The sequence below is a fragment of the Egretta garzetta genome, unplaced genomic scaffold (assembly GCF_000687185.1).
Source record: "Egretta garzetta isolate BGI_Z169 unplaced genomic scaffold, ASM68718v1 scaffold419, whole genome shotgun sequence".
Lineage (NCBI taxonomy): Eukaryota > Metazoa > Chordata > Aves > Pelecaniformes > Ardeidae > Egretta > Egretta garzetta.
In genome coordinates this window covers 419184-440822 of record NW_009260777.1, presented here as the reverse complement: position 1 = coordinate 440822, position 21639 = coordinate 419184, and the positions used below count along the sequence as shown (strand labels likewise).

General features: G+C 38.3%; 1 protein-coding gene across 6 annotated transcripts in view; it reads right to left on the bottom strand.

Annotated features, from left to right (window-relative positions):
- Window positions 1-21639, bottom strand: part of PLCB4 (phospholipase C beta 4) — a 194689-nt gene that overhangs the window by 42263 nt on the left and 130787 nt on the right. For all 6 annotated transcript variants that reach the window (XM_035901740.1, XM_035901741.1, XM_035901739.1 and 3 more), the window contains 11 exons: window positions 19660-19750; window positions 18647-18742; window positions 17005-17105; window positions 15256-15291; window positions 12440-12581; window positions 11720-11804; window positions 11376-11500; window positions 9368-9419; window positions 6987-7089; window positions 5070-5234; window positions 2058-2262 (listed from right to left, as the gene is read on the bottom strand). In XM_035901740.1, the coding sequence (XP_035757633.1) occupies window positions 2058-2262; window positions 5070-5234; window positions 6987-7089; window positions 9368-9419; window positions 11376-11500; window positions 11720-11804; window positions 12440-12581; window positions 15256-15291; window positions 17005-17105; window positions 18647-18742; window positions 19660-19750 (1201 nt within the window). The remainder of the gene's footprint in view (window positions 1-2057; window positions 2263-5069; window positions 5235-6986; window positions 7090-9367; window positions 9420-11375; window positions 11501-11719; window positions 11805-12439; window positions 12582-15255; window positions 15292-17004; window positions 17106-18646; window positions 18743-19659; window positions 19751-21639) is intronic.

The following is a 21639-nucleotide window of genomic DNA, read 5'->3' as shown; positions in this document are numbered from 1 at the left end:
TACTCACACAGATTAAAAAAAAATAAAAAAGGAAAGTAGGCAGCCACTGAATTGAGCAATACCTTCCTACAGGTTTGCTAAAACAAGCATGGAGATCCTAACGATAGCTCATAAAACAATGAGGGGTTCACTGCAGATAAGTAATTAAAAAACACATGCCAACAGAATACTAATGATGCCACACAAGCGTCAAAACTTATATCCCAGTTGTTCATCATGCTGTTGTTCTATGTTGATGAGAAAAATACACGAGACACATCAAAACTATATAACTTATTTAGTGCATATCAATATGGAGTCAGTTTTTCCTAACACTGACTGTAAGCTATGACAGCCAGTGTTCTCATTCTAATAGCATTTCACAGTAATGATACTATTACTTAGGGGTTGTAATGTTTTCCTGTGTCCTCACCTCTACCAGATAAACCATCTGACAATGTAGTAGATCAACCAGTACTGAACTGCACACAATTTGCAAATTCTAAACTGGTGCTCAAATTCTCTTTGAAAAACAAGTCTTCCACTTCTGAATTTGTATACTGCACTTCAAAAAAGAAAATAAAATTTTGTCCCTATGTGACCAGCACACTCAGCAGCTTGAGCCACATCAAACTCTGCTAAATTTAAATTCTACTCTTAGAAAAAGCGGGGTATCGTTCAGAAAAACATCAATTCCAAATCAGAAGTATGTCCCTAGTTTAGAAAATATTTTAACTGAGTCGTTTACTGTCAAAAGCTTAAGTTCAGGGAAGAATTAAAGCACATGCTTAAATGTGTCCCTTAGATTCATGGTTCAATTACCCCCTCGAGAATCTCAAGCTTAAGCAGAAGCTTACATTTGTCTTGAGACACAGTCCCTGAAGTTAAATACTGTAAATGAAACATGCTGCATAAAGGTATAGTAGGGCTCCAAGACCGGTGGCAAAACTCCAGCTGGCTTGCCAGCAACCAGGATTTCACATATGAACAAAACAAATGCTTAAGTTCTGAAGTTTTTCCATTAAATACTGTTACTGAAGTCTAGTCCTGTTCATTTTTAAAGCCTGGATAAATACCAGCAAACAGAGTCTTGAAGATACATTATCTAATATATTAGGTCTTGGTAGTAGAAGTGGTAGTAATTCTTTGCATAGACATCAGGTTTGAAATAATTTTTGCAAACAGCAAAACATCATTTTTATCAATAATGTTTCACCAGTCAATTCTAAGGTGAACTTCATTTTACTGCAGAGTCAGAGCACTAACATTTAACACAACTTCTATTTTAGAGTTTTAAATGGTTTACATATTGTCTAATGCACAAGTGAATTTCATCTGCAGTGAAGAAAACATTTCCCCGAGGTACACCCTCAGGGTGAACTTACACATTACACTAATTTAAGTGGTGTAATGATTAGTCTCAGCTGTTTGTTCCTATCCACACGTGGCAATTTGCTACCATAATTTACCATGGCCCTGCCAACCTGATTGTGGAAATGGCTCACATTAAAAACAACTTCCCTGAAAACCGAAAAATAATTAAAACACACCCAAACCATGTAAAATTGGGAGATAGAAATGCAGAAAGGTTTTGGATGCTAAAATCTTTCACATTTTTAACAATATACCAATATTCTCAGGAACATAAAAGTGGTTTTGTTTGAAAAAACACATCTAGATTCTGCATCAATTGTTTATACCTATAGGCCAAACAATATAAATAAAATACATGATAGCCTTACAGAAAAAATGTAATTAAAAAAATCAAAAGAGGAATCTTCCTAACATGTCAACAGAGAAAATCAAATTCAGCTATATCTAGTACTAGCTTATTTTCCATATTATTTTTTCATTTAACAGATACATGTTATTATCATTAACACTGAGGCAGGCACTTGGTCTGAAAGCTGATTTCTTAACAGAATACACAGGGTTTCCAAAAGGTTAAAATACTAAATCTTTCCAGTCCTCCAGCATTGTGTGTCTGCTTCTGGCTGGCATACTGACACCGCAATACTTCAGTACTTTCACACCAGCACTCAAGATCTACACCACACTGAGACACAGGTTTATCTCACCTCCAAAACCGTCAGGCACATATGTTTTTAGCACAATGTTGCAGAAAACCGTTGGAAGAGAGAGTGGTTTGTTGCCCTCATTCCGAAGGGAAATGTGTCTGTAACCTGCTTGCAGACCATCCAGAGGCAGAATCCTCTGACCAATCAACTTATTATTGTCGTCATACACTGCTATTCTCAGGACAGCAAGATCAGGGAGAATAACCTGGAAAGCCATAAAATGAAGAGATTCAATTACTCTAATACAGTAGCACCCTCCCTGCCTCCCATGTTTGAACCATTCACTTTGTATGCCAGAAACAGACTATAAGCACTGTAAGAGAATATCATTCCCTGCAAACTGCATACTTCGAGATTAATCTTTCCTAGAAAAGCTTTTTTTTCCCTAAATAATGGGTAGATTTCAGAATATGCAAATCCTGCAGCTTACATTTATACTAGCTAAATATTTTGCATATTGAATTTTCATTACTGAAGACTGGTGACATTGATAAGAAGGCAGGTAAATACGACCTGGGAAATGACAGATACAGTGGCAATTGAAGGGTAGATAGTGCTGAACCAGGAGGTATTATGACAGAAAGATGAGATTTGGGATGTATCCACAATGGCAGGGAAGAACGGGAAGAGTGCAAGCACAAGGTGATGAGGATGTGTGCTGAACTACGGGTTCTGCAAAGGGGAGAAGCAGACAGAGGAGGGCAGGACAGGGTGATGAACCTGCTGAAATGGTGTGCTGCCAGCAGAAGTGGGTGCATGCACTCACAGCATGTAGGGTACATGGTATGTGTGGTGGGCAGGGATGCTGCCAGCTATCTGCATCTGTCAGCCCCCATCTGGACCGACCAAAACTGTAACAAAAAAATCCCCTGCCTTCCCTCGAACAAAGGTGCTGCCTCTGCATGGAGCAGTGAGGAGAAGCCAGCCTAACCAAGAGGTGCAGCCTTGAGTGGGTGCTGGTAAAGGTCTTCCCACTCCATGCCTACCTGGCTTATGGGACAAAAGGGAAGACCTAAGTAAACTGCATCTACTGTCTCCCTTAGACTTTCCCCCTGCCGCTTTCATTTTCAGTCTTAGAGGGCACAAAATAAAGTATGCTTTTGGTCTGTGAACCCACCTGAGCTATTCGCAGATATGCTGCTCTACTTGATTATAACTTAGCACTCCCACCGCAGGTTACCACCAGCACTCACCCCATCCTCCCCCTTACACAACAGAGTGACAACACAGAACTTGGTTTAGGATGACTGAAGCTTTATTTTAATTAAAATAAAAACAAAAAACATGACAGAAGAACAATCAAACACATTACCTGGGAACTGTGTAGGATTAAACATCAGCTTGAGAACACTGTAACCCAAATAGGGCAGGTAAGATCTCTTGTCTACAGGCCACAGATCAGCACATCTTTCATTACATGATGGGCTCAGCTATGGATTTGCTAGAGAGCAGGAGTGGGGACTAAGTAGTTTATCATTCCCTTTCCATTAATTTCTTCTATGGTAGGCCCTTCCACTCTCATGACATTTTAGCACTGTGCACCCCATGCCTTCATTTCCTCCAACTAGAGGAACTGTTCCTGCTGTGTCTATGCCACTCATCTGCTTGGTCACCATTGTATGTCTTGATTACAGTGCTAAACCTGATATGATAACGGCCTGTGATGAAGAAAAATAATCTCTTGGCTGACTTACAGTGCGAGTTATTCAAGAGAATGTGCGACCATGTAATTGTTCATTGCAGAGTAGAGCAGAGTCTCCAAGGACTATTGGCATCAGCCACTGTATCTGTGCTACAATACACAGGTACCCCCCTTTCAGACTGAAGCTATGTGCACCCTCTAAGTTTATGGGCCTTTTGATTTAAGAAATCAGAAAGCAGCAGATGCTGGCCATATGGCCAGCAAGCCATGGGCAGCATGACTGCCTGTCATTGTACCTAAGCATCTTCCCTCATATACAGAGAAAAGCACTTGAAGTCACATTCATTCCAGAATACACCTGAGTCCAGAAAAACCTCTTGCATTAACTAAATTTCTATTAAAAACTGGTTATACTGTTAAGAAAGCATATTATCTGTGTAATATACCCAAGTGTGAAGTGTTATCACAACTCAGCAAAATCTGTCACTTTGGAATAAAAGAGCAACAATTTTGCATGACAACAAAACAAGTGTAAGCAAAACAGACGTTATCAAAGACGGCACTGCTAACACATGTAGTCTGGATGAAACTCCAGCTGACAGGAAAAAAAAAAAATATATATATATGTATGTGTGTATCATATATATATAGATTGAGAGATAAAAACTGAACACGGATGACTGATCTCTCTTTAAATCCCCCATACCAAGAAAAAAAGGGTTGTTTTTCTTTTGTCATTGAAAAAAAATAAAGAAAAAGGTACATGATACACATGGACTACTGAAGGAGGGAGCTGGCAACATGTCTGAGGAACACAGCACCCTTCCAACTTTTCCATGTAATAACATTGACCTTAGCTTTGGATGCAGCATCTCACCTGCCCTCTGGGCTGAAGGAACAGTGCAAGATAGCAGCCACTGCCAGGGCAGGGAAGAAGAAATCTCCAGGGAATGATGGTGTCCACCAGCGGGGGCTCATTCTGAGCAGACTGCATACCTTGAACACAGGCATGGCCACGGAGGAGGTGGCTACCTCCAAGTGGGAGGAGGAAGCAAAGGGGAGGGAAAAGCCAAACAGAAACAAAACAAAAAAGAAAAAAAAAAAATCATGTGACAGCTACAGAGGTTATCCATTAGAAAAATAAAACAAAGAAAAATTAAAAACAAAACCAAAAACAACCTCTTGAAAGCTTATTTCAGCTTTAGATTGTTTACTGTAGTAAACAGGACCCCTACAAACCCTTTTTCATGGGAGCAATACTTATTCATGTGAGCAGTCAGACTGAAGCAGGAAGAGGTGGCTCAAGTGAGCAAGGATGCTCACGTGCAAAAGGGCTGGCAACCACAAACTGTGCTTTCCAAGTATCCTACCTTTCGAAATACAAATGATTCTTCATTGTAAACAGGGTTCAGACCATTGTTCATCACCATGCGTGTTCGAAATTCTTTACGTATCGTGTCCGTGGGTAAACCATACATATCCACTTCTACATACGTACCGATTTTTTTGTCTGATAAGAACTGGCCAGATATTACCTGCAACATAATAACAGAGCAGTAAGGAAAAGCAATACAAAGTATACAACATCTTACGAATACTGGAAATATTGGGGTTTTTTATTGACAGCAGTCTGAAAAATGCTTTATACCGAACAGATATATTTATTTCATCATATGAAAATGGTATATTTAGTACTAAAATTGCACTTCTTTTAAAAAGCTTTTGTGATAAGACCTTAAATATATCCTTAATTTGAAATTATTGCACTCGTTGTGCTACGGTATTAACAACTGTAAGTCAGTCAGCCCAATTAGCCAATGTCTCACAGATGCATTCGTTGTATTACTGAAAAATACCGAATGGAACAACCAGATTGGGCACTGCTATTTCGCAACTTTAAACTTTCTGGTCAGAAGCACTGTCATCTGTTGTATGTCTTGACTACAAAGAGGCGAAAGGAAGCTATTGCTCTGCTTTCACTTAGGTAAAGGTTTTAAACCAATCACGTGTCAGTCTAACTCCACATTATGTGTCTGGGAAGTGTAGGATGCTTAAAAAGCAAACAAACAAAACACCCACACGACTCCTCTATACTGTTATGTATACAAAGATTTGTTGCAATTTTACTCCAAGTCAAGATTAATCTAGCCACAGCAGGTGATTACTCCAGGGAAAATTTTTATTCCATCAAGATGATTTACTACTTAAAAATACAACTAATGCTTCCATTATTATGATCAAGGAGAGAAGAAAAAAAAGTGAAACACAACTTCACAGACCTAAGCTCATTTTGAGTCTTTTTTTTAATGAGCAAACATTATTCCAGAGAACACTCTGGATAACAAATCTTTAAAGTTATGTGGCTGAGGGGTACCATCACTGGCTCAAGTCCTTTATAACAGGATTTATATGGAATTTTATACTAGCTTTAGTCACACAACAAGAGCAAGTGGTGAAATAAGTGATCTAAGAACTATCTCTAGTGGTACTTAGAACTTATGTTCTCACCACCAGATCCCACCTTCCTTCATGGAGGGACTGTACTGTCATTAACATTAAAGAAAAACAACATTAATAAAAAGTTTTTGTTCTTCTGGAGGTGCAAATGAAACTTAGTTAAACGTCTAGAATGCACAATGAACTCTTGGTTGGAGAGAGTTTGAAATTTCCATGCTGCTCACAGAAAGTGATAACTGAAAGCTTAAGTCTTTTGTTAAGCTGTGTATATTGTATTTGAGCAATGAGAGTAGTGTCAAGTCAAAAAACAGGTTTTACAGTTCTCACCCTCCTTCCAAAATGTGATACCTAACCATGCTTTAGAACTACAACAGAAGTTTTATGGACTTTGTTACTCAGAGGTAACTCCAAATTAAAGACCTCCATCACACAAACCATTTTTCTCTACTTATTTTGAAAATATCCTGTCCACGTGTGCCCATATTCCTCATTTCCCTACGGTGACAAGTAATGTTTGTATTATTTCATACTGTCCACAGAAATTAACTTCACTCATTTATTCATTTGTGTGGGCTGGTGTACTTCAAAAAGAGCACGAGTGATATTCAGTGATAACGTGTAATAACAAACCATTTCTAATTCTATCATGTTCCACTCAGATCAAGTAAACATCGACAACTCAGCCAGCAATAAAAAAACCCCAGTGGAAACCAATTTGATGAAATCCACATAATCCAAACACATTTTCTGTAGATATCCTATTTCTATTGACATTTAAATGTGATTTTGGATGTGATAAAAGGACAGAAGTTTGTCTGTTGCTGTTTTACCTGTACAGAACATGTTGCAGCAATTACACCATCTACAGGAGTTTCAGAGAAAGGGTCAAATGTTCGATCTGGTCGTCGCATGAAATCTGGTTTAAGTAGATACCTTATTTCAAGGAAAAGAAGAAGACAATTATTCTTGTGTGGAAATTAAAATTGTGTTAAATTAAAAAAAAATTATGTTCTAGCTTTAAACAATTAACTCTCCCTACAGCATTGTAAAATACAGACTATCATTCTAGCTGCAAGTGTGAGTAAGTAAAAAGTATTATGGTTGTCTAGGATAGAGATAAATGTTAATCTTAATTTTGAATTACCAGCTACTGAGAGATTAAATCAACCCTGGATTTCAAGATGAAAATAAATGTAATATAATCAAGGACATTTCAAAATAATTTAATAATACATTTTTAAAATACAGTGAGTTATCATATAGTAAAAAGCAGATGCTCTCATTCTTTAACACTTTGGAAAAATACAGAGGGCTTATTCAATTTTATTTTTTTTTAAATGAAGCAGTTCCATGGAGTCAAGACTCATACAATAAACTTCAACTTGAAGCTAATTTTTTCATCTCAGTTATAAAACCTTGGGGGAAACAGCTGATAATGTCGGTGCTGACAGACTGTTAATTACAGTAGCATGAAAGGTACTACCATAATAACACTTACAATACACTCCTGAGGACTATACACTGGATCAACATGTCAATGAAGCTGATACATGCCCTGATGAATCAAAACCTAAGGATTCCGCCATCAAAATGAAATAGCAGTTGATCACAGAAATGCTGTGCTACACAACGGGGCTCTCTTCCACTGGTGGAAGAAAATGTGTAACTGGAGTCATCTTGCTAATTCTGCAGCCCTGACAGATAACAGCTGCTGGATGATTATTTTTTATTCACTCTTAGTCCTAGTGAATCACTGGTACACGATGCTATAAAGGCTTAGATAGAATTCAGAAATAATTAACAAATTCTGGAAAAATTCCAATGGAAAGAACGTCAATGTTTTCTCCCATTGCTTTTAATGTGGCTTCTGTTTAGGAAAGTAACATTCCTGATTTTTCTTACATTATAAATGTGTGTGATTCCATAAGATTTTATTAATTTAAAGTAGGTTATGGGCAGAAGGGAACTACTGGAAACATCCTTAGCCTCTTGAAATAAAACATGCTGAAACTAGAGTGACTCAATCTTGTTTCAACAGCATGAAAACTGTAAATCAGAAAAAAGGAACAGGCAAAGGGAAATGTAATTTTTTTTTTTTTATTTTCATTGCCCCATGTGTTTTCTGTGACTGAAACAGCAGATTTGTAATGCAAATCAAAATATTACCAGTATATTACCATGCATTACCACTATATTACTGTAATACCAGAAGACTGACATAAGAATCAAGTAATCTAGTTGATAATGATGCCTGTCCTTTAGAGCATTTCGTAAGAGTGAATATGTGCTCTTTCACTAGGCTTGTGGGTCAAACAAGAAAAGAATCATACACTGCCATAAAAAACCCTTTTTTAATTCTATTTTTGTTATTGTGACTGAAATGACCAGAGACTGCACCTTTGTCAAAGCCAACAGCCTCTTTCTGAAGACTTCACAACTGAAATGAAGGCATGGAGTGGCAAAGAATGTTGCCCATTCTGCAGATGAGGAATTTTATTCAGCTTCATCTACTCATATTTTCTTTCTGAATAAGATTTGCATTAGCAAAAGAGTTGTTACTTCTCAGGATGAGTTTGCAGATTTTAATGTGTGTCTGGACTGTCATTTCCTATAATTCATTAAACTTCTCCTTTCTCTCAATGTTAATGATCAGCCTATCCTATTGACTTTATACCCAACATCTGAGAAAAATCTGTCAACATCACTTGAGCACCCTTCTTGATTTAAAAGTCATAAGCAAGAACTTAGAGAGATGAAACACTTCAGTATTCCTGTGAATCTGCTCTCCAACTAAAGTACACAGATTAAAAAAATGTTCCCTATGTATTAAGACTCAACCTGTCCAAGTAAATCTGGCAATTCTGTGAACTGTGCAATGAATCTTGATTCTGTGGCATAGCTTCAAAGAAAGACTGAGAACAGAAACTGAAGATGTATTTCACTAACTGTGTATGATACTCATGATCATCTTCGTAATTTGTACACAAAGCCTCTTCCATCTCATCTTTAAAAACTGGGCATAATTAAAAAGCATTATCATCAGAATACCTCCTTGCAGGAGATAATTCTCCCTGAACTCTGTTAATTTCTACTCTTCACCTAGCATCCCATTTTTCTTTTGTAACACATAATTAATAGTGACAAAATTTTATTAAAACCATAGTAAAGGATTCTGATATACAGTGACAACAATTTAAATCATATCACTCACCCGCATGATCCATTATATTCAAATTTTCCTTGATTCAACTGCATTGCTAAATCTGTTAAGAGATAAAAAAATTACTCTCTCCTTCTGAATAATGCAGATCATGAACAACCCTTTTTAGAAAAGATAATTAGACTGCCCAGAATAATCAGTTTAAATGAAAATTAAGTTTAATGTGTATAAAAAACACATCTAAGAAATAAAAGGAAGCAATAGGAAAACTTCAGATTTCTTCACAGTAGTAACAGCTTTATCAGCCAAGCTGAAGTCTATGCTGTGCTTAGAAAACAGTCTCTCCCTCAATTCAAACACACCCAGTAGACAGACAAGCATCAGACTATGGTCATGTGAAGTGTCCGGGGTGGGATGCCCATCATCTAACTTTTGGTATCTACAGTATAGATGTCTCCATTCTTTTTTTATCTAGAATAATTTTGAATAATGGAAGGATACAGGCACTTTTAACAGCGCAAGAATCCCATTCTAAGGCAGCCATATAAAATATATTAGATGAGGCATCCTAGAAATGTGTATTTCTCTACAATGACCATAGACCACCTCTGATGAAGCTGTTTGTATCCTAATGCCTTAACGAAGGCAAAATGAATACTGCACTGGATTTCCATGGACTTAATTGAGTAAAAAAGCACAAAAAGAAACCGCAGAGATCACAGCAGCATTGCTTAGTTTCAACATTTAAACCATCTGAATTTTATTCAATGCATTGTTATAGCACTTGTTTATAAAGAGTAGAGAGAGAGTGCAAACGCAGAATAACTGCCTTCCCCTCCAACCCTCCCCCAAACTACAAAAAAATGTAGTGTTTTCCTGCAGGTTTCCAATTACAGTAGAATACAATACCCTTGTTTAGTAATGACACGTCTTGCCCAACAGACTCTGCCTTCAAAAGGGACAACAGTACAAGAGTCTCATACACTCACATCAGTTATTATTCGCTTTACTGGGCAGCCTTAACTTATATTTCCTCAATTATTCTTCAGCCTGTCAGCACAGTTGGATCATAGAAGACTAATGCAGGAAAGTTGTTCCCTTCCAATTATACAATTAACACTTATTTTGCAATGTAAAAGTGTGGAGAATGACATGCAGTGGGCAGAGGCAGTATTGGGAGAAGAGAGAAGCTTGCTATCTGCTCCAATGTCCAAATCCCAGCCAGTGGAGTGCTTTACAAGCTGTGTATCCCAGTACAGCTCTCTCTTGCCTCCACAGCTAGTGAAATCAGTGCAAAGCTTTGCAGGGCAGCACTCGCGGTTATGATCATGAGGAGTATCTGCAGTACCAAAGACACCATTTGGGGCAGGGGAGGTAAGCACAAAAGCACTACCACAGCTAGAAAAAGAAAATGGAAAAACTGATCTGTTACATATATGACTGAAGACATTCCTAGATTAATTAAAAAAAAAATCCCAAAACAACAAAACCCCCTACCCTGTTAGATATACTCAAACCTTCATTGATCAGGAACAATACCTTCCTCTCAGTTTATGCTGTGGAGAGGCATTTACACGCCCTGGCATCATTCTCTAAGCTGGGATCTCAGACCCCATCCTCTGATGCAGAACACGACTCTTTTTTAACACTTCACAATAACTGGTCTAGAAATGCATTTGGCACATAGTCATTACTTTTTACCATCTTAATCTGTACACTCCTTCATCTCTATTTTGGGGACGTGCACCCAACTGTGCCAAAGCTGTGTTTTGTGAAAACAGTGAATTCCCTGTAATTAATACTTTTTATTAATAAAATATTATCATTTATGTGACAAGTTACTCTCTTATTTTTCCATGAAAGGGGACTGAATTTTCCTTCTATGTATGGCTTTTTTTATTGCTCCTTATCTTACGCTTCCGTAATTCCACCCCACCATATTATTTAGCCATATGTCTGTTTCCTCAAAAAATGCCAGAAGCAAATCCATGGCATCTGTTTGAGAGTTACTGCCCAAGCCATTCTTTAGGATTGAGGTTCACTGGTCGTTGATGCCTACCTGGGGTCTGATAGTTCAGTGAGACCATCTGGCAGCCAGCGTTCCAGAAAATTTGAGGCATGTAATTACTGGAATCCACTCGGCCTCCCTTTGGGTATATCCGACTCATTTGTCGTTTATTATAACTGTATAATTCATCAAGGAAAAGTAAATAAAAACATCATAGAAATGTATGGTCATATCCCGGTATCTTCAGTATTTCTTACATTAATCTTAGTGTTTCTCATCGTATGAGCTACTTTCCCTTTTCCTTTACAGACGTGGAACACTGTAAATCTAGAAAGTACACTTGTTATTTATTTGTAGCATTCGTACAGAAGTGGTATGAGGAGGTGAAAGGATACTTCACAAACTCAATGGCATGGGTCTTCAAATAACCTAGTCCGACTGATTCATTGAAAGAAGACATATTATGATGAATATTACGTTCTAGAAAGAAAAGACAAGATATTTTAACACACTTCTGTAATGATCAAAATTCAAAATCATGCACTATATCTAACAGCAGGATATAGCAAATTTTAGTCTGCTTCCCCATGAGCTGTCACTCATAGAATCAAATTACACTGAGGAGAAATGTCATAATATTTCTGACTTGCCTTTTTCTTTCACTTCTTGGGAAATCAACACAACTTTCATTTTTTGTTTAGGACAAAACTGTTATTCAGAGCCTGTGTTGGGGGGCTAGATAAGGCAAAACAACATGATAAATGGTCTAGTGTGCAGTATGAAAGCATCAGCTAACTGCTGACCACTGTCACAATCATGCTTACCTTACTTTACAGAAAGATGAACTAGAAAAAGCAGTTTAGTTGGAAAGGCCTATAGAATAAAATCAACCTCAACAGCTTCACATTCTCCCAGTAATTCAGTGACGCCATGTGGATGACCAATGGAATAACATGCTAACTGTACGTTCAAGGAAACAGAACTAAAAATATACTGAAGACAGTCATTAAACTATAAAAGTCTTATGCCATTTCTAAGCTCAGGAAACGTAGAGATTAAAAACTACCTAGAATAAGCAGACAAATACTTTTATTCCATTCAACCTTTTATGTTACCTTCTGCTACATCGAAACCTTGAAATTTTACAGGTTGAGCATAGTTGACCATTGTTGATAAATATGGATGTATATTGGTTGTGGCACCTACATATTTGTAAGATGCCATCCATGCTTGTTCATCTTCAACAGTTACTAAACCCTGAAAACACATTAAAAAGAATAATCACTATTTGTGTGTGCAAACACTATTGTTGGAATCTTCAAATGTGATACAAAATTATACCCAAAGCTGCAGAAAGTTAGAGCAAATTAATACAAGAAAAGTAGAAATTTTATGTCACAAATTAAGAATTATTTTCTTGCTGATATATGCACCAAACTCACTCACTGTTGCAGGATGCATGCAAGAGGACAGATGATAGAAAAGCCCCTAAGAAGTGGGTAAATATTATATGATGTTAGTAGGATAACTTTGGGATAAAAGATACAATGTTAAAACAGACTGAACAATGGTGGAAAATAATGATCTATCTTTGTCAAATAAATTCCTAGGAATTGTGATTTTACATACATTTTCTCATAGAAACTGCAGGGAGGTAATGCATACTTGGTACTGAGTAAAACTTTCTCAACATCAAACCACAAATAGGTTCAATTGCTAATCTTTACTAATAAAAGCAGACCAAAATATATGGATTACAACACGCACTGGACAAACAGATGTCATGAGACCAAGAGACATAGTACCAAGCTCACATTCCTGGCCACTTAAAATTATAAAAACCTGAATCCATCATTCCCATAAAGATGTACTATATTTATAACAGAACAAAAGTTTTCTACAAGTATCTCATCTGCTAGAAACCCACAATAGGAAGTGCTTCTCATGTGGAGCTACCTGTCCAACTTTTTCTTTTCCCTAAACCAGTTTGAAGGACAGTATTTTTCACTGAAAGAAAGGAAAGAAAAACAAAGATCTCTGACAATCTAAGCAAACTCTGCAAGGCTTACTGTTCAAAGCATTTTTTCCCCCAATCATTTTTGCTTGTTATCCTACCAGTGAACTAGTTACCAATAAAATCTAACCTACTGGAGGCTGACAGTGAACTTCTGCAAGGAAGTACTAAGTATATTCAAAAATTCTTACAGTACAGCTATTGATTTTCAGAATGCAACCCATGTTTGTCAGAAAGCTCTCCTCCATTACTGTATCAGGAAATAGCGAGTAACAGCAAAGTCCTTTCTTGGGTAATAAGTCTCAGCATCTCTAACAGCATTAAAACATGGAAGAAGAATGCAGTTCACAGTACCTACACTACTGCAACTCATTTACTTAGGGGATGGGAAAGGAAATGTGAAGCTACTTGCCAGTATTATAGGCATATACCTCTACCTGCCACATAGCACAGACACATTTCAAAAACTGAATTCCACATGAAGTGAAACAATTTATACCTTGATATAAGACAATTATAGTCACAAGGAAGGTCATCTTCTGACTGCACAGAATAGCTGAGTTATCAGAATGAGTCCCGGTGCACGTGGTTTTGTGTGCATTTCAGACTGAATTAAAGTTCCAGTGGCCCATGAAATTCTAATGCTGATGACCCGGGCTCAGCCCAACTGCTTTTCAGGAATACACATATTGAGGGTTCACAGATTTGTTCCCTAAATATGCGAAATGGTACAATCCTTCATTGGTAGAATGCAGGCATTTTTTTGTTACTAGGTCAGTATTTGTTAACAGAGTTTAGATCAAATTAAGGCTAATTTTTTTCAAAGGAACTAGTCCTTTTTGGCATCTTCATTTTTGGAAGGTGAGTAATTGAGGAAGAACTGACCACCCATCTTCTAAAAACCAGGCTCCTTACACGTGCCTCCTGCTGACTACTCAGAATTGCTAATATATTTTACTATTTTGATCCCTAAACATCTAAGTAATGAATCACAGTGAAAAGGAAGTCAAAAGGATTAGGCATGCCTTAGTGCCAAGGCAATAGTGCCCTGCAGACTATACCTCCATTACTGACACACTAACTCTAAGACAATGTTCTAAGACAATCTACTTGTCATTAATTTTATCTTATTTACTTGCAGACCCATAATTTTTAGAGTAAATGGGCTATACTCTTCGCAGTGTTTACAACTTTAAAACTATGAATTAGAAAGGGGTAAGGATGGAATGTTTATTAAAGCCTATGGAAACAAAGGAATAGTTACAACAGCACATGACCCTTTTAGAGGCTAGAGAAAACAATGGGGGAAAGTTGATCTCTGGGTTATTTACACCTCCCAATCCCTCAAGAAAAGAAGCAGAACCCACTCAGAAAACGACATAGACTGAAACAAAGTGTGGCTAGGAACAGGAGCAGCTTTAATGAGAGAAGAGAAGAGAAGGAAGGAAAAGAGTGGAAAGAGGTGGGAAGAGTCTTACAGAATGGATTCCTGGGAGAAGATAAATGCAGAAGTCCCAAGGGAAAGCAAAACGAGGAAAAAGAGAGAGGAAAACAAAGTGCAGTCAGGGTAAGGGAAGAGGGGAAAAAAAAAAGAAGCAGGGATGATACATCTCAACACCATTCAAAGAACTGCTGTTTCCCAGTGCATCACATTTGAGACTGAGACCAGACACTTCTAAGGAGGCAAAAGTCATGCACTCTTGTCTGTCCCCAAATTTCTGACAGCCCTAGTCCCAGTATAAAAGTACAGCAGAAGAAACCCTAGAGGAGAAAGGGAGGTAGAGTCACTTTCAAAAATACTCTCTAGGTGCAGTGAAACTGTGCATAAAATTGTTAAACCGCTGAGAATGCATGGTAAATTATATGTATGTTATATATAAAGCAATAAAACAAACTACATAACATCCTATGTGTCACCTTTTTATTGTTTTCTTGCTCAGAATCTTCAACAGCCTAAGGGAAAAAAATATATATACATTACCCAAAGAAAAAGCAATAGGAAACACTCACAGTAAGAAAGAAAAAAAAAACCCTCGAAATGTAATGCATTTAGCAAAAAGTATAACCTTTTCCACCTTTCTGTGTGGCTCACCTGTCCTTACATTTGCAAAAATTCTCAGTTTCTTTCAAATCTGAGTACACAAGATATGTTCAACAGCTCGCTAGCAATGGGAATAGGAGGGAGGATGCCAGACAGTTAAGCCCAAACCAGTGCTATCACTACATGCTGGGGACAGGAAGTTTCAGAGAAGAATGAAAGAATGACACACCCAGACAATACAAAAGACCATCTAATCTGGGTATGCAAACTGCCCAGGCTCTGAAAATTTAAGGGTTAAGACTGCTGTAAACTGTTCTTTAAATGTCCACATTTGGAAAAGGCCTATCTCAAGATGTTATTTGCAATGGGACAGTCTGCTATCTGTCTTTAATTACAAGCTGCTGCTAGTGAGAATCTTAGATAAATGTTGACTTGGCACTGGATGTACATTCCTAAAGAATAAGGATCGAGTCACTGATCAGCAAAGAAGCAGAGAAGTTACCCAAGGACATATGCTGAAGATGAGTGACAAATCTGGAAAAAAAAAAAAACAAAAAACCAACCCCCAAAACACTCAGGTAGTTAAGGACCAGCTGACTTAGTAAGTGAAACCAGCCCTAGAGCAAAGAAGTTAAACAGTACTTCAGTGGGAGGAGTCATAAAAGTCCTGAAGAAGCAAAGATGTTGACTTGAAGAGATAGCAAGAAGGCAGGTCTGATGTCTTGGTGATACTGCTGGAGACATACTGCCAAGGGCAATCTGTGCTATAAAAGATTTTCCATACCTATACTTCTATGTGGAGTAAGATCCAAAGGCAGCCAGGCAGGAGAGAAGAAGTGGCCAAAATACTTCAGTGACAGAGGAGCATGATCTGATAAAGTATCTTAGCACCCACACGTGTGGGGTTTTGGTTTTTTTCCCCTGTAGTAAGCAGCAATAATGCATTCAGTGCCAGACCAGGCTTAGTTTTGAATTCCAATATTCTGTGTCTAATTACTGTCAAGTAATATTCAAGTTACTCAGTACAGGCTGATAAACTGTATCAGGTATGAGTGGAATAAAGGGGACTCCTACTCTGTCTGCCTGCTGGCTCTCTGGTATATCCCCACTGCCAAACCACCTCATGGGGGATGATCATCCTATTTTGCCATCATTGCTGTAGGGGAGAATCTACCCTAAGAGTTAGCAATAAAAAAAAAAGACCCAGGGAATCCCTGCAACGAAGACACAGGATGCAGCCTTGCAAAAAAACACTGTTGAGCCAGGAAGATGATATTCCACCTCATATTAGGCCTTTGCAACTGAGATGCAAAGGAAAATATGAGAGGCAGGAGCAGGAAACTGCTTGCTGCCTTTAATTAGTGTTTTTGATCAAACCCTCCACTTGTATACTGTTTCCCTATACACTGAGTCTGTTTCCATAGCAAGTACTCTACCTGAGCAAGCAGAGAGTATTTTTGACTACAAAATTTTGCCTTCTCATGAACCTAACGGTTAGGAATCTGGTGAAGATATTGGGTTTGGCTCTTCTAACATGTGCTGTGATGATTCCACAAAACAGAGTGTCTCTTACACTCACCTCCATGGAAACTTTTCAAAGAAATAAGTATAAGAAGCAATCCCACCTTTTTGACACTGATGGCAACAGCTTCTTTTTGACTGTAATCATCTACGGTAAGGTCACTTCCAAATTTGTACTCTGGATGAGCTTCTTCTTCCTGGTCAGCTGCACAGAAAAGAAAAAGAATCAGTGCAAAATCCACAGCAACTGCTGGTTTTGTATTAGACATGAAACAAATGACAGTTGAATATACAGGTTTGGTTTTGACATTTTTTTTTAAAACAGAAATAAAATCCAGGGTATTAGACTTACAAGCATTAATAGTAAATTACAGCTAAGGCCTTAGATTCTTACAGCTTTGACATGGTTAGTGAGAGAAATTTTATTTACTGTATTTTTTTAAGGAATCAGTAATTTGCTTCACAGAAGTGTAAAAAAGTCTCAATAGGCTTGAGGAAATAACAAGAAATTAAGACAGAGTTCTTTATTTAAAGATGTAAAAAGTTGCTGGTGTCCTGGCTTGTCATGTGCATTGTTAAGAGTCTGATGTGTCCCTACTACAGGGAATCGTCTTCATTCGCTTTTAATGTGATTTTCTGTTAGAACCTAGCGTACTCAAAGAAGCTAAAACGGCCTCTTTACAAACTCAAAACTGTTAATCACATTATTCATATGGATTTAAACAATAATTTTAGAAAATACTTATTCAAGCCTCTTGGTAGCCTAGCACATAATTAATAACACAGCACAATAAGAACACTATTAGAGATAAGCATTCCAATGGAAATCAGCCTGCAAAGCAACAGAATCTCCTCTGTGCAGCTTGATCACCTGAAGAAAGATACTGAGAAGCGTCTCCAAAAAATTGTTGTACTTCAGTCTTTTTTAGCATTGCAAGGACAGATACCAAGATTTGGATCACAAATAATATCTTTCACAAGGATTGCAACAGCAGTGGCTTTGTGCTAGTTAAAAAAAACAAAACAAAACCAATCCAAAATGAAGGAGAGAACCAAGGGGTAGGCTAAAGCTGGGACATTCAGTATGACAAGGGTCACAGGCCAGTACCTTGACTCAGACACTTGCAGGCAATGCATGATTTACCTCTTTTGAAGGTGGACATTTAAAACAGACAAGGTGAATCACACCCTAGATAGGTCTATTTTTCTCTGTTGGCCATAAACACATTCCACATCACTGGCTCAGATTTAGATGTTTATACTGAAGATATTTGAAGTTTGGCAAGAAAAATCCTATCCCTCATTTTATCCTTACAAAGTATAATGCAATAATCCAATGTTGACACAAGTATTAAAAATAGTGACAACATCTGTTTTCAAAGCAAAGATCACAGCTTCCCAGTCTCTCACGTGCATACACACACACATACACACAGTTAGAGTCAGACTTGGTTGCTGCTCCAATATGATTTCTGAACAGTAATTGGAAGTTAAAATCACCACTAGTACCACCAACTGAGCTCACATTCCTATCACAGCCTGCCATAAAGCCAGGAGCAGCTGTGCATTGTATCCGAGATGAGATGGTAAGGCTGGAGGTCTGTACAAATGGTCCTGCACTAAGCCCAGACTTACTGCTGCTGCACAGACCATGGGCACATGGGTAACATGCATACTAGCTGCTCATGGCAGCCTACTGATTTATCACAGGCAATGATTGAGAGCCCTTCTCTATGAAATCCTCACCACTTTCTATTTCTTCTTCATTATCATCCTCTAGGATATTTACAGGAGCAGCAGTTTCCCCAGCCTCCATCATCTTTTTCAGAGCATCAAGCTGTTCTGTTAATAAGAAAAATGAAAATACATTAGTCATTACATGAACAGTTTGTAGTACAAAAAAATAAATGAGAACAATTATAAAAGGTTCTCTGATGCCAAGAGCTACTTTTATTTAATGGGTTCTCTAAGTTTTCAGTTAGCAATAAAATTTTACAGAATAAGAGCATCATTAGACATATACTGTTGTTAGATCTGAAAAGTGGTCAGCAAGGGCTGTATCCAAAGCTCACTGAAGTTAAGAAAAATACTTCCATAGCTTTCAAAGGTCTTCGTAGCAAACATATTACTTCTTCAAAGAATAAACAGACAGCTATCTCTTCGGTGCTTGATCCATGCAAAAGGAGGCAAAGTGCTTGGATTTGCAATTGTGTTCCCATGTGCATTTTAGTTAGACAGTATGAACACAATCATGTATGACTGAAATCACTGGAAGGGCTGCATGCTTATCTTTGAATGGAGGAAGACCAGGGTTCATCACTACAGCCATATTGGAAACTAATACAGCAACATTATTATTACTGAAAGAAGATAAATATCAGAACTGGCAACAATAGCACAAGCAGCAATTTGAAATTCCATTTCATTTCATGCTTATCCTGGAAAAACACAGCAATGCAAACATACCAGTGTAGGCAGAATTTACAAGAGATTCTATCTGCATTATTTTAGCTCAATCAGCAATCTGATAAAAGTCCCAGGATTACGTATCAAGGCCTATTTCTGCCTATGCTACGTGCTGATATCAAGGCCTAGACTCTGGCACTCGCATGAAACACAAGGGCAAACAAAGTGTCATTTACATATAATTCATACTCTTCCAACACTAAAGTACAAGCAATTTGGAAACTTTAGTAACAAAGCCTATTCGTATCTATCTGGACTTTCATTTAATTTAATACTTGAAAAGCTTTACTTACTTTTTTCTACTTCAGGTTTCAGCCTTTTATTCTTTATGAGAATCTTTCTTCTGAGGTCATTAGGAGAAGGTAAGGCTTTACCTGGATCAAGCTGTAAAATAATTTAAAGAAAAGGCTTAGTAACAGCTATTTGGCCCCTTTGTATCCCTGTTTGGGATTTTTACTTTAGGACAGCAATCATAAGGGGCAGTGAACAAGCAGTGCCACCTCAGACACAACCCTGGAATGTAGTGTGACTGCAGTTATGTTGTCTCCTCTGCTTCTTCCCTATTCCACGGGAACGCTGTGCTCAGGTAAATGTTGCTGGCTGAAGCCAGCACATTGGTCTCCAGCCTACGCCATCCTCAGCTGCACTGGTCAAAATGTCTCCCCCACTCTCCTGCCTAGCAGTGGGCATGGACGTGACCTGTAACTCTTCATCAGAGGACTTCCCACTTTCCCTCTCTCCCTGTGGTTCACACACAGTCCAAGTCACAGTTTAGCCCATTATCATTTGATCTCTAAATAAGTAACGTTTTATGGTCCCTTCAAGCTGTCATAACACAGGTGAGGCAGCCCACACATACTTACAGAGTAGAAATGGGCTGGCACTGGTGAATGGAAAACTACCCAGTCCTTAGGCAGGTAATAAGGACTATTTTTGCCAGGACTACAGGGTCACATCTTCAGTATTTGTGAAAGACAAAATGACAAGTTTCACATACACAAGGAAGTACTACTAAAAGCTTTGTTCCAGTTTGGGGAAGGAGAAAAAATATTACGGAGAAAAGAAAAAGTACAAATTCCTCTGATTTAAGCCCCATCCCATCACTGAGGCTAAGAAACAGAGATTTGGATATGGTAATTAACACCCTCTCCACCTCATGCTTGCTAAGAATATTATGCAGGGAGTTGCTGGTATAATGGACTGTGGTTTCCAGTGAACCATAAGTGATACAAGAGTAGAAGATATTTCCAGGACTAATAAAAATTCTTAGAAGAAACATTCAGATATTTTTATCCTTAAATCCAACTCAAGCTATGCAGAAGCAGCATTCTAGCTGAAGAAACAAAAGAAGAAACCACAACTTGAATAAAAGCAGCAGAGGTGACAAATAACAACCCAGCAAAAAAAACCCCCAAAACAAACCAAAAAAACCAAATTAACCCAACCCAACCCCAGAAGAATGAGTGCAAACCTCCTGGCAGGAGGGTAATGATTATCTACAATCACCAGGCTAGCTCAGTCACGGGAATTTCAGCATGTTGAAAACACAACTGTTCCTGAGAGCACTTGGGTGGTAATTCCACTAGATGTCAGTGCCGCAGAGCTCATTTATCCCTAGGCTTCCAGGATGCCAGTCTGCATCCCCAAGCACGCGGCATAGCTGGATACCCATTTGGACAAATACTCGCTTTTACTAAAAACCAAATCTGCTTCAGCCAGTGCCATGTCTCTCTTAAGTCTGCCCTCCTCAGTCAATCGAGGTGTCAGAAACCAAGCACTCATAAAATACATTTTTCAAGCTCCTCCTGCCATCTCTGCAAAATTTCCTTTGTGAGCAGCTGGGGTGTGAATTCACCCGTGAGGAGGAACAGACACAAAATGCAGAAGGCTCAACAGTCCTACGGAGCACAGGCAGCTGAGGCTTAATACTGGGCTCTGAGGTAGCAGCATGGCAGCCTTTGGCCAGCTCTATTTTAGGCTTCCTTGAAAGCTGCTGGAAGCTGTCATTTTTGAGGAATGTGGCAAGGTGCTACATACATTACAGGGAAATACTACAGATTTAGTTCTCTGGGATGCACTTTTCAGGGCAACAACCTAATATTCACCTAGCCTTGTGTGTTGCTGTCCCTGCAACATGCAAGAAAAGCCAAGAAAAGCACAGCTCTAGAGATAATAACACCAGGAGGCCCCTTTGCAGGCATCACATGGACAGGAGCTGAAAGGTAAGGCAGAGTCCTCTTTGCTGTGGTCACCCCCAGCACTAAAGATCATCT